The sequence below is a fragment of the Lagopus leucura genome, unplaced genomic scaffold, assembly GCF_019238085.1.
Source record: "Lagopus leucura isolate 7727_CA_CO unplaced genomic scaffold, USGS_WTPT01 Super-Scaffold_100064, whole genome shotgun sequence".
Taxonomy (NCBI): Eukaryota; Metazoa; Chordata; class Aves; order Galliformes; family Phasianidae; genus Lagopus; species Lagopus leucura.
The window spans coordinates 555,326-568,014 of NW_024962308.1; the positions used below are offsets into that span (position 1 = coordinate 555,326).

Sequence of the window (12,689 nt, forward strand, 5' to 3'; positions counted from 1 at the left end):
TGTGTGTGTGTGTGTGTGTGTGTGTGTGTGTGTGTGTGTGTGTGTGTAAGGATGAGGAGCTGGGAGGGGGCAGAGCCAGGACAGCAGACCCAAACCAGCCAAAGGAACATCCCATACCGCATGACTGCGTGCTGAACAAGAAACCTGGGAGGAGGGGGGTCTGCTGCTGCTCAGGGCCCAGTTGAGCGCTGGTTGGCTGGTGGTGAGCAGCTGTGTTCAGTGTCACTCACTGAGCGTACTCCTTGATTTTCCCTTCCTTCTCTGTCCCAGTGAACTATTTTTATCTCAGCATGGGTTTTGTCTTTGTTTTTTTTTCCTCCATTCCACTGCGGGATGTGTGAGCTGTGCGATGCTGGGCTGCCTGCTGGGTTAAACTACAGTAGCCCTTAAACCCGATCAGATTTGGCAGCAATAAGAAGGAAACTCTTCTGGTCTGGTCTTTTCTCCACCCCTTCCACAGCAGATGGTGGGAAGTTTAAGGTCCCTTCCAGCCCAAGCAAATCTATGATAAAATCAGAGGGCTATTCAACTTTGTTTTGGTGAAACTGATGCATCAGTCTCATTTGATGGCAGTAAAAGGAGTTTTCAAGGTGTTCATTGGAGATTTATGGAACTCTACCCTCCTTGTGCCTCATCCCTGAAAGCAGTTTCTGCAGATACACGTACTGCCAAAAAGCAATGATGTAAATAAGGCATCGTTGTGAAGGGAGGGATAGCTTTCTCTGGTGAGAGAGGTCAGAGACGTGATCGTAGTTTTGAGTTGAGTATCTAATTTCAACTCTATGCATTCCGTTTGAAATGGAATTATGTGAAATGAAAACAGGCTGAAAGTCGAGCCACAATTACACGCCAAAACTGTAGTGTGGTGTTTTTTGTTTGTTTTTGTGTGTTTTGTGTGTTTTTTTTTTTTTTTTTTTTTTTTTTTTGCAATCTTGAAACCTTTTACATTTCTTTATCACACTTAGAAAAGAGAGAAGGGATCAGGCAGGAGCATTTGCACACAGGGCCCTTTTGCTGCAGGAGCTGTAAGATATACTTGGTTTAGATGTTGTACTAAGGGACGTGGTATAATGGGGAAATACTGATGGCCTTGGAGGTCTTTTCCAACCTTGGTGATTTTGTGATTCATTTCTTCCTCAATTTTTGATAACAAAGAGCATTTATAATCTATTTTTATAATCTATTTTGTTCAGTTAATGTGGAAATAAAGTCACTACTAGCATGTAACTTCCATCTCTGTAATCAGTGGTAGGAAAGCTGCACATACTTCCACAGTTGTTTTTCTTCCTGGCATCTGGATGCCTGGTATTTACCTCCTGGGGCTTGATGTGCAAGCAGAAAACTACATCACCTCCACAAAAATACTTGTGCAGATTCTACACTAGTTTCTAGATTCTACTAGATTCTACACAGATTCTAGTCCTGTAGCTAGCATTCGTTTGGCTTCTTGGTTAGACAGTGGGAATATATCACAGAGTCACAGAATTGTAGGGGTTGGGAAGGGACCTCCAGAGATCATCGAGTCCAACCCCCCTGCCAAAGCAGGTTCCCTACAGTAGGTTGCACAGGTCGGCATCCAGGCAGGTCTTGAACATCTCCAGAGAAGGAGACTCCACCACCTCCCTGGGCAGCCTGTTCCAGTGCTCCGTCACCCTCACTGTAAAGAAGTTCTTGCGCATGTTTGTGCGGAACTTCCTATGCTGCAGTTTCTGGCCATTTCCCCTTGTCCTGTCTCCACTCACCACTGAAAAGAGTCCGGCCTCGCCATTCTGCCCCCCACACCTTAGATATTTATAGACCTGGATCAGGTCCCCTCTCAGCCTCCTTTTCTCAAGGCTGAACAGACCCAGTTCACTCAGCCTTTCCTCATAGGGGAGATGCTCCAGGCCCTTCACCATCTTCGTGGCCCTCCGCTGGACTCTTTCCAAGAGATCCCTGTCTTTTTTGTACTGGGGAGCCCAGAACTGGACACAGTACTCCAGATGAGGTCTTACCAGGGCAGAGTAGAGGGGGAAGATCACCTCCTTTGACCTGCTGGCCACGCTCTTTTTAATGCACCCCAATATCTGGTGCTCACAAAGGGAAAAAGGGAAGGGAGCAAAAGAACAGTTTGTCATGAAGAATAAAAAGCTAGGTGAAGATTCCACAGTAAGGAAGTGGGGTTTTTCTTCTCACTTTATTGGATACTACCAAATAATTGAATTCAGGTAATTCTGATGGTTTGCATTCAACCTGTGCTAGCCCCTAACTCTGAATTTTGATGTCAGATGACGCACACAGACTTGATGCACTCTGACATAACCAAAATAATAGAGAATTTGTTGTCCTGCACTGTTTTGCAGGAATGGGAAGGTGAAAACATAGAGATATTAAATGGAACTTGTTGTGGTTGGAACACTTCTCTGTGCAGACTCTGTAATAGTCAAATATGTCATAATTGAGAATGTGCTTAACCTGCTATATTCACTGCATGCTGCCATGTTTACTTTGCTCTGTATCCTTCTGCAGATAGTGAAACTTTGTAAAATCTTTTTTTTTTAAGTAAGAAGCAGGCTAATCAACAGTAAGTGAAGCCCATTACTTCTGTGCTGCATGTATTGAAAAACCCCTATTGAATGCTTGTTGTTTTCAGGTGTACTGCGAGTATGGAATGGTCCATGTCCTTTCAGAGAAAGGGAGCAGCAAAGGCAAGGACTATTGCATCCTCTTCAACTCCCAGTGGGCCCATCTGCCTCATGATCTGGGTAAAGCTGTAAGTACCAAGCCAGCCAACTAAAAGAATGTACTCAGAATTGCCCTTGTTGTAGGGGAGAATTCTAATTCATATCTTAGTAAAATCTGAAGCTTGCTCTACTTTGAAAATATTTTCTATCTGTTACAGTCTCCATACCCTATAGTGGTGATACTCCTTTCTAAGCAACTATTTCAGGTTCAAAACAAACAAACAAAAAAATTACTTCTGCACATGGTGACGAATGAGAATAAAACTTAACTGTGTTTGGAAAGGAGCTCTCATGTGTTGGCATGAAAAAGATACAGGTCCTTCCTGATACCTGGATGACCACTAGTGCTTTCTTACTAGTTCATTCTTCTCTTAAATTTAGGTATAAGCAGTTATGAGCTGTGTCAACTTGTTTTTGTTATCCAAAGCCCTATGAACTGACAACTGATTTTTTTTTTTTTTTTTTTTTCTTCCACTTTTGTGTGAGAAAATTGAAGAGTACAGAGACACCAGTATCAGGAACTCACTTCCTAACAGATGAGAGGAATAGCTAAAATGTGAGGAGGAAACTGTCACTTGCTTCTTTGACCTCTGTTATGCGGCTTTTTTGTGTCTGATCTGTATTCCTAGAAGATTCAGTTTTGCAGAGATTGATTATACATGACTCAGTTATTCAGACTGTGTAAGCAAGAAGACTAAGTTGAGGGAATCCTTTGTAAGAAGGGTTATATTTACAAGTCACACTTCATGGGCTTGTTCAAGTGGCTTTAGTAGAAAGCATACTAAAATCAAAAAAGGAAGGGATCTGGGGAGGTTTTCTGATCTAGCTTTGAAAGCAAGGCCTTAGATTAGGCTGCCCAAGGCTCTGTTCATGCTAAGCTTGTGCTCGTGAAAGCCCAAGGCATTAAATATCAAAGTCTTGAATTTATGAACTGTCAAGGGATCTTTTAAGATCTGAGAGGCTTTTGCTATTATGCTCTTTTCACTTTACTTTTACCAGTAAAGTTGCCTCTTAGGTAGTGATTCCATCCATTTATAATAGCACCACACCTTCTAAGAAGATAATTTTGCTGACAATGTACGTGTCATCTGGCCAAAATCCATGTAATCATACCCTAAATCCAAAGAGAAATACCTGGGTCCCATCAACCTCTGTTGTCATTACAAGCTGGGAGATGAAGGGATTGAATGCAGCACTGCCAAGAAGGACTTGTGTGTACTGGTGGGTGGCAGCTGGACACGAGTCAACAGTGTGCCCCCAGCCCAGGAAGGCAGCGGTATCCTGGGCTGCATCCAAAGCAGCATGGCCAGCAGGGTGAGAGAGGTCATCCTCTTTCTCTGCTCTGTACTGGTGAGACCTCACCTGGAGTACTGCACCCAGATGTGGAGTCCTCAGTACAGGAGAGGTGTAGACCTGTTGGAGCACATCCAGAGGAGGACCACAAAAACGATCCACGGGATGGGGCAACCTCCCTGTGAGGGGAGAGCTGGAGCTGTGCAGCCTGAAAAAGAGAAGGCTCTTGGGAAAAACTGAGAAGTGGCCTTTCTGTTTCTAAAGAGGGGCTGTAAGAAAGAAGGGGATGGACTTCTTAGCAGGAACTGCTGTGATAGGACAGAGGGAAATGGTTTTGAACTTAAAGAGGAGAATTCTAGATTGGATATGAGGAAAAATGTGTGTTGTTTTGTTTTGTTTTTTTTAACAATAAGGTTGTTGGAGGCACTGGCACAGGTTGCTCATGAGAAGTGGTGCATGCCCCATCCCTGGAGACATTCAAGGTCAGGTTGGATAGCACTCTGAGCACCAGATGAAGCTGTGGATGTCCCTGTTCATTGCGGAGGAGTTGGAATAGATGACCTTTAAGGTCCCTTCCAACTCAAACAAATCTATAAATCTATGAATTGTCTTACTCTTGACCTGACTGTACTGTGAAGTTGGTGCCTGGATTACATTGCTTCAGTGGCAGAAGTGGGAGTGCAATGTGCAGACAATTCACATAGTGCATGAAGCTGGTTTGAGAGACTTGGGGTCTGGTTCAGCTGGATCCAGACAGACTGCCCTAGGAGTTACTCTAAGATTTGTGATATTTGGAGCCTCTTGTAGCCATTTTGTGTTAACTTGTCTCATAAAAATTCATGGACACACATTTCAGTATCTCAACATGAGCCAATATAGTCCAGAAGAGCTTATGCTGGATTGGAACCAATGTGCTTCATAGACCTGTCTTTTGTAAATTTTCATTTCTCTTATTCTCTGCTAATCCCGACTTTCTTCCTTAGCGCTCCCTCAGCCTTTCCTCTCTTTCCTCCTCCAGCTCCTCCTTCCCTCAAGTACTCCAGCAATACAATTTAATAAAAGAGGTGCTGCATGCTGAGCTTCCTCTGTGTTTGTGTTCAGCTCTGATAGAGCTTGCTCTGTCCAGTACAGCCTCACCTCAAGTTCAGGAGGAGTGGGACAGCCCCTTTCCTTTCCTGGTGGAAAGGAGCCATCCTGAGCCAGATGCACCTAAGGGCACTGTCAGCCCTGTGGGGGTGTTTTTCCCCAAGGTCTTTTTCCTTGCTCTTCTTGAAAATTGGGACAATACTACTTGCTACCTTCCTGTTTGCTAGGACCTTTCCAAATCCTCAAGACTGTTGAAAAAAATAGAGAGAGGTTTTGTGACAACATCAGCTAATTCTTTGAGTACCCTGGGATTGGTGCCTATTAGTCCACATAGACTTGCGTGTATCTAGCAAGTTCTGCACAAGTTTGAGGTCTGGGAGTTTATGATTTCCTCAGTCATAGTCCTCCAGCTCTCAGCTCCAGGATCCCAGGGCCCATCGACGGTGCTGAAGACAGGCATCTGTGCCTTGTTTGTGCCCCTATTTGTAAAGTGACAGGCCACTATTGTCTCTGGTCCTACTTTTTCTGTTTGGTATTCCCAGCTGACTCATGGCAAGCTGACTGTACCTATAAGGACATGGACACCTGATTTAGATGAATCTCATAGCTCCTTAAAGAATCACCAGCACCATCCTCCTGGCTGGGTGGTCTATAGTTAACTCACAAAAAGACTCCCAGAGTCTCTCAAATGTGTCATTGCCAACTGCAAGCACCTTACAGTGCAGCATCTCCGTTACGTACAACCCCTGCCTCTCTTCCCCTCCCTATAGAGAGGACAACCCTATTGTTTCTCGGAGAATGCTCTATCACTTCAGTATTTGGAAGTTCTAAATTGAGTTTTAGACACCCCCCTGTGCTATTTGCTTTTGGTTAAAAATAAGAATATATTAGAATTTTCTTTCTTTTCAGTCACTCTTGCAACTGCAGGATCAGACGGCGTCTGTTTTGTGTTCTCCTTCTGATGTACCTGATGGGGGTTTTAATAATCGAATCCCGATGGTGATGCGAGGGAACTGCACCTTCTATGAGAAAGTGAGGCTTGCTCAGATAAATGGAGCTCGTGGGCTGCTGATTGTTAGCAGGGAGAGACTGGTAAGTCTATTTCTGTCTTTCTGTATCACTGATGCTATAATGTTAGATACTGGCTTATTTTCAGTGATTGTTGTAGGTATTTTCCTTTTTAAGTGCACACATTTTTTATTTTTATTTTTATTTTTATACATTTCCACATTGCCCAGCTATGAGTGGAAAACAATACAGATGAAGGGAGGATTAATTAAATAAATGAGTATGCTCACTTGAGTAGGCAGAGTGCTGCACACGGCCTCTGTAACATCCAAGTCAAAGGCTCAGAATTATCTTTACGTTATATAACATCCTGAATCAAAGAAGGAAGGGCAGTTTCTTAACTGAATACCTTCAGTGGGGTATAGAGCACAAGATTCAGTTGGAGCTTCACCAGTGTATGTTTTGTAAAATGAATGTTTTATCAGTGTAGTCAATACTAAAGAGATGTGTTACGTGTAAAAGATATTGCTTGAAGTTTGGTTATTGCATTTTGCTGTTGCAGTTGTTAGTAACTTATGTTTTACTGGAAGTAGGCATATGTCTTAAATTTATGTTACTGCTGTCATTGTAAGTTAAACTGCAAAAATAGGATTCTTGATTGTAGGCTGCAGTTGTATAATGAATAGCACTTAGATTCAGAGAGTTGTCCACTGCCTTCATAACCTTCTGTCATTGCAGATTTTGGAAGATCATTGCCCAGTATCTTAATAAATAAATCTGTTTTAAGCTGATTTCTAGCCGAATTTCTGAGCTGCCTCTTTGGGCCATGACACAGCAGGGCTGGTGCTGCCTGGGATGGGGCTGCTGCCTTCCGCCGTGCATGTAATAAAGAGAGCAATGAATTATTCTTGAGTTGGTGCCTGATGGCACATAGGCCGTGTGAGCATGAGGATCACAGCCATTCCCTTTCTCCCATCTCCACGGGAAGCCAGGCAGGAGGTGATGAGCTGGAGGGGGAACAGGGCCCTGTAGCACAGCAGTGAGAGGAGTGCTTTTTCCTTCCCAGAGCCTGTGCAGATGTGGCTGAGTGCTTGTTGAATGCCTGTGGTTCCCGTGACAGAAAGGAGCCCTTCTGATCTCGTCCAGCCCACGAGGCCCTGGAAGCGCATCTCTTCTTGCCAGGAGCTCCTCTAAGCCCTTGCTGCGGTTCCCAGGTTTGCACAGTGCTGGTGACAAGGCCATGCTCCGTGAGAGTTGGCTGGCTGCAGCCCTGCTGCCAAGGCCCTGCCTGCACATCTGCTCCTGTTCCAAGGTGGAGCATCTTCCTGCCCCCCCCTCCCTTGGGCCACTGCAGCCCCTGCCCTACCTGTGGCTCTGGCTGCCGCAGGGCTCTCAGTCCTACAGCCTTACAGTCTTTGTCCTTTTCCAGAAGCACAGAGTACTTCTTTCTCAACTGTTTCGTGTCTTCCAACCACTGCTGTCTCTGTGACCCTTCTTCCCTTACCTGGGTCTGAGTTTGGCCCTGTGTGTATGCCACACTCTGGCATCCTCTGTTCCCCTCTCTACGAGGCCCTGTAGTGTGTTTTTCATGTTTCTTTGACTGCCAGTTGTAGTTCTGTTGACTTTTTGTTGTGTTCCAGTGCGATGGGTTGTGCTAATCCCAGAGCAGCCAGCAGCTCACATCGTTCAGCTTGCAGTAAAAAAAATTTTCTTGCAAGGGCTTTTAGGAGGATTTCTGAGAATAAAAATGTGGAGCGGAGTAGTCAAGAAGGCAGCCGCAAAGGAGAGGAGAAGTTCCTCAGAACTCTTGGTCATCATGGAATGCTCAGCCATGGAAGCATGGAGAATTGACATGCCTGAGGGGAGGGATGCCATCCTGTGGTAGCTGGGCAGGCTGGAGAGGTGGGCCCATGCCAAGCTCCTGGAGTTCAACAAGACCAAGTGCAAGTTCCTGCACCTGGGCTGGGGCAATGGGAAGCACAGACACAGGTTGGGTGGAGAATGACTTGAGAGCAGCCCTGAGGAGAAGGATTTGGGGGTGTTGGTGGGTGAAAGACTCAGTGAGAGCCATCAGAGTGCGCTCACAGTCCAGAAGGCCAACCAGATTGTGGACTGCATGAAGAGACGCTCCTCTTCGTGCCAGCAGAACAAGGGAGGTGATCCTGCCCCTCCTGCTCTGCTCTTGTGAGACCCCACCTGGCTTACTGCATTCAGTTCTGTGGCTCCAGCACAAGAGGGACATGGTGTGGGTCTAGCTGAGGGCTACGAGGATGATTGGAGGGCTGGAGCACCTTCTGCTGTGAGGACAGGCTGAGAGCTGGGGCTCTTCAGTCTGGAGAAGAGAAGGCTCTGAAGAGATTGAATAGTGACTTTCCAGGACCTGGACGCTCCATACCATCAGCCTAACTATGCTACCCTAACTTTAACAGTTCATCACTAAATCATGTTCCTGGGCACCGAATCCAGATGGTTTTTAAACACATCCAGGGCTGGTGCCTCACCCACACCTCCTTGGGGAGCCCATTCAAGTGCTTAACAATGCTTTCTGTAAAGAAGTTTGTTCTGATATCCAACCTAAACCTCCCCTGGTGCAACCTGAGCCATTTCCCCTCGTCCTGTCACTCATGAAATGAGCCCTTCTGCACTGCACACCATGGTTCCTCTTTGTTAGGCAGCTTTGCAGCCACTCCTCCCCAAGGCTGTATGGGTTGTCTGAGGTTTGGCCAGAATTTGGGACCTGACACTTGGCCCTACTGGAACTCATACAGTTGATCTTGGACCTTTGCTCCAGTCTATCTAGGTCTCTCTGTACTGCCTTTCTGCCATCCAGCTGATCAACTTGGCATCATCTGCAAACTTACTGAGGGTGCACTTAATCCCCTCATTGAGGTTGCTGATGAAGATGTTAAGTAGGAGTGGCCCCACTGCTGAGCCCTGGGCTGCACCTCTTGTAACTGGCCATCGGCTGGGTTTAAATCTGTTGACCACTTAACTTTGATATTTTAACTTAGGTGAAAGACTGGTCTTCATTCTTAAAGCAGAATTGGAGTAGGCCAACATCAGGCACCACTTCCAACCTTGGCAGTTCTCTGGTTCAGTAGTTTAGTTCTCACCATCTACGCTCAATTCTTTTATTTGAATGGGACAACCCTTCTGTTTTCTGACGCTGTGACTTAGGGATGTACATCGTGGGCTGTTAACCAGTTACACGTCAAAGGTCTTATGGGATGCTCATTAAAATGTTATGGTGTGATTTAACCTCTTCCTGTATATTGTCTACAAATTCATCTAGCTTCTCTGAAACATCTGCGATGAAAAGTCTGCTGGGCTCAGAAACCTTATCACTTTGAAAGATTGTGTGAATCTGTTTTGCACTTGTCCCAGCAGTTTCAGGGATCATTTTGTGTACGTGTAAAAGGGAGAATACAGACTCCAGTGAAATTAAATAACATGATTCTTAAGATGAGATCTTTCTGCTCGGTATGGAACCAAGAAGAGAAGATGCTTTCTGGTTTGTTGTTTTTTTTTTTTGTTTTGTGTGTATGTGTGTGTGTTTCTTGGTTCTTTTTTTCCACACTTGTGTCTGCATTGGAGTGTTAGAGGGGTATATGCTGGGCAAATAAGTGTTATGCTTAGGCAGTTTTGAAGTTGGTTTAAGGCTCCGATAGTAGCAGTATTTTTCCTGTTTTGAATTGTGTTTTGGATTAATTTTTTGGTGGTTTGCCTGCGTAAAGGTAACTTCAGGTTATTGTACATTATGTTCCTTTTCATAATATTTTTTAGATTAACAGAAAATAAGACTTGAACTCTTTTGAAAGAATAGAAGGCTTTTGCAGAAATAAATTCTTTTTTGCCTGTTTTGATCTGTCCTTTAGGTCCCTCCAGGGGGCAACAGGAGCCAATATGAAGAGATTGATATTCCCGTTGCTCTGCTGAGCTATTCTGATATGTTAGATATTGTCAAGGTAAGCTTGATATTCTGATTTAAACTATTTTGAATTGTTCATTGGTCAACAGAATGTGTAGCTCATATTAGGAGCTCTGGGTTGTAGAGAGTTATACTCAAAAAGACAGTTACATTCTATTTGTTAGAAATGCTGTTGTCTTAGGAGGTTGTTTCTCATTTAAGAATAAAAAAGGGAGCCTAGTTCTGGGCATAAATACTACAAACAGCAGAGCTAATGGATTGCTTTAAAGTACTTGCAATAAAGCTTCATTATATAATCACAGAACCCTTAGAGTTGGAAGGGACCTTTAAAGGTCATCTAGTCAAAGTCTCCTGCAGTGAACAGGGACAACCTACAGCTGGATCATGGTGCCCAGGGCCTGATCCAGACTTGCCTTGAATGTCTCCAAGGACAGAGCATCCATTACAGCTCTGGGCAACCTCTGCCAGTGCCTCACCACCTCACTGTAAAATGCTTCTTCTTTATATCCAACCTAAATCTCCCTGTTTAAGCTTGAAGTCATTTCCCCTTGTTTTATCACAGCAGACTGCTAAAGTGTCTGTCCCTTTCTGAGTTTGCTGATTGGAAACTAAATAACTGAACCTTTGCTAAGATGGCTTTTTTTGAAGTCTACAGTGCTGGTTATGTAAAAGCATCAGAGAGCCCTTGTCAAAGGGAATTCAGTATCTATGTGTATGAGTTTTTCTGAGTATGGCAAAGTGGTGATTTTAGGTAAAATATCCTTTTTATATGAGTCCGTTATTTTTATGGGCAGTAAGATACTTTCTAAAAAAAATAAAACCCACCTTGATGCCACTTCTGTTTTTGGTGGACCAAGAGTAAGGGTGTTGTTCTGGATAGTGTCCAAAGGTGTGTCAGATATTCAAATTGAAATACTCCTGTTAGAGGTAAGAGTTTCATCACCAGACAGTTTTGAAAACTCCCTGCAAGTTCTGAAAAAGCTGCTGCCCTGACTGCTGGAATTGTGGGCACCTTGTAACCAGGTCACTGGTGCTGAGGACCAGATCCTAATGAAGATGTGGATATTAGAAGTTCAATGATACATGCCTTTCAAACAACAGTAGTCTATAATAGTAAGTCCACTTTTAAAAGTAAGTCGGCCCGGACTTCATTGCAAAGCACTTGTTCATATCATGCACTAAGGAATTTGTTAGTTCAGTACAGTTAGTACAGCACAGAAAGGGGAGAACAACAGTTGTTGCTGAGGATCCACTGTCCATGCTGAATATCTCTTTCAGGGAGCCAGGCTTTGGAATAGTCCTTAGTAGTGTCCTTTGAATGCTTTTGGCTTTGTCCTGCCTCTGACACCTAGCTCTGTTTCTGTTTAAATATCTTTTACTAAGGAAAAGTAATACAAAAAGCAAAATTGAGAGATTTAAAGAGCAGGGTGGTTGTTACTAAAGTGTGATTCCCAAGTTCCTCCATTTGTTCTTGCCTCTGCAGAGTTTTGGGAGGTCAGTGAAGGGAGCAATGTATGCACCAAATGAGCCTGTGCTTGATTACAACATGGTCATTATATTTGTCATGGCTGTGGGGACTGTGGCAATTGGAGGCTACTGGGCAGGAAGCAGAGATGTGAAAAAGTGAGTACTGGGAAAGTAATGTGCCAGTTTTCTTCTTGTGTTTTTGCCTGGGGTAGGAGGGAACCATGGTGGTGGATGGTAGCTGTACTGATGAGGGTTAGAGACTCTGCAACTGGAGTTAGGAAGATGTTAGCATGATGTCTAAGAGCCCTTAAGCCTGATGTGTAATATTCACGGACAGTGCCTTAATGCTTTACCCTTTAAAAAAAAAAAAAAAAAAAAACAAAAAACCATACACTTGAAAAACCTCAGAAGGAAAATTGGGTTGGAATCTATTTCCTGTTTGGGCTTTTCAAAGATTCATCTTCAAAGATCTTTCGTGAAAATTGTAGAAATGTATTTTGCTGGGCTGGTGTAAAACAGACAGATCAGATGGTTAACACCGTGTTCATTTTGGACGTTTTACTGAAACTTTGTGGCTACTTTTCACAAGTAGATGGGGAGGAGGAGATCTATGCTACACATTTCCAACATTTGCTTTGCACAAGCTGATTCTGTAGTGATTTTCAGTATTCAGAGTTGTTAGTTAATGAAAAATAGTACTCCTTATACAATAATTCAGTGACAACCTGAGTGGAAATACAGGTATTGGTGTAGTGTCATCAATCCCCACCTCATGTAACTCACTGAAGATGCAGTGCCCTTTATTTTGTTGCAGAGGTAATGGTCTGACTGTAATTCTGTTCCTCTTTCAGGCGCTACATGAAGCACAAACGTGATGATGGGGCGGAGAAACATGATGATGAAACAGTTGATGTGACTCCAATAATGATCTGTGTGTTTGTAGTGATGTGCTGCTCAATGCTGGTCCTCCTTTATTTCTTCTATGATCACTTAGGTACTTTTAAAGTTGCATTTTTGTTGACATATCTTCAATACCACTGGGCTGCTTTTGCTTAAAGAACATTAAGGTAGAACTGATTATGAAAAAATTGTCCTCTGCCATTTGTTCTCAGTGCAATTTAAAACCCTATAAGAAAACTCTGCAGGTAAGCTGTAATGAGGTTGGATTAGGTGATCACAGTAAT

The 12,689-nt window shown here is 43.8% G+C and overlaps 1 protein-coding gene across 4 annotated transcripts in view; it reads left to right on the forward strand.

Moving 5' to 3' along the window:
• Positions 1–12,689, forward strand: part of SPPL2B (signal peptide peptidase like 2B) — a 39,816-nt gene that overhangs the window by 4,690 nt on the left and 22,437 nt on the right. For all 4 annotated transcript variants that reach the window (XR_006181584.1, XR_006181583.1, XM_042886820.1 and 1 more), the window contains exons 2-6: positions 2,633–2,752; positions 6,012–6,194; positions 9,986–10,075; positions 11,522–11,661; positions 12,357–12,499. Coding sequence is in view for 2 of the 4 variants with exons in the window: in XM_042886820.1 (XP_042742754.1) it covers positions 2,633–2,752; positions 6,012–6,194; positions 9,986–10,075; positions 11,522–11,661; positions 12,357–12,499 (676 nt within the window). In the remaining 2 variants the exon portion in view is untranslated. The remainder of the gene's footprint in view (positions 1–2,632; positions 2,753–6,011; positions 6,195–9,985; positions 10,076–11,521; positions 11,662–12,356; positions 12,500–12,689) is intronic.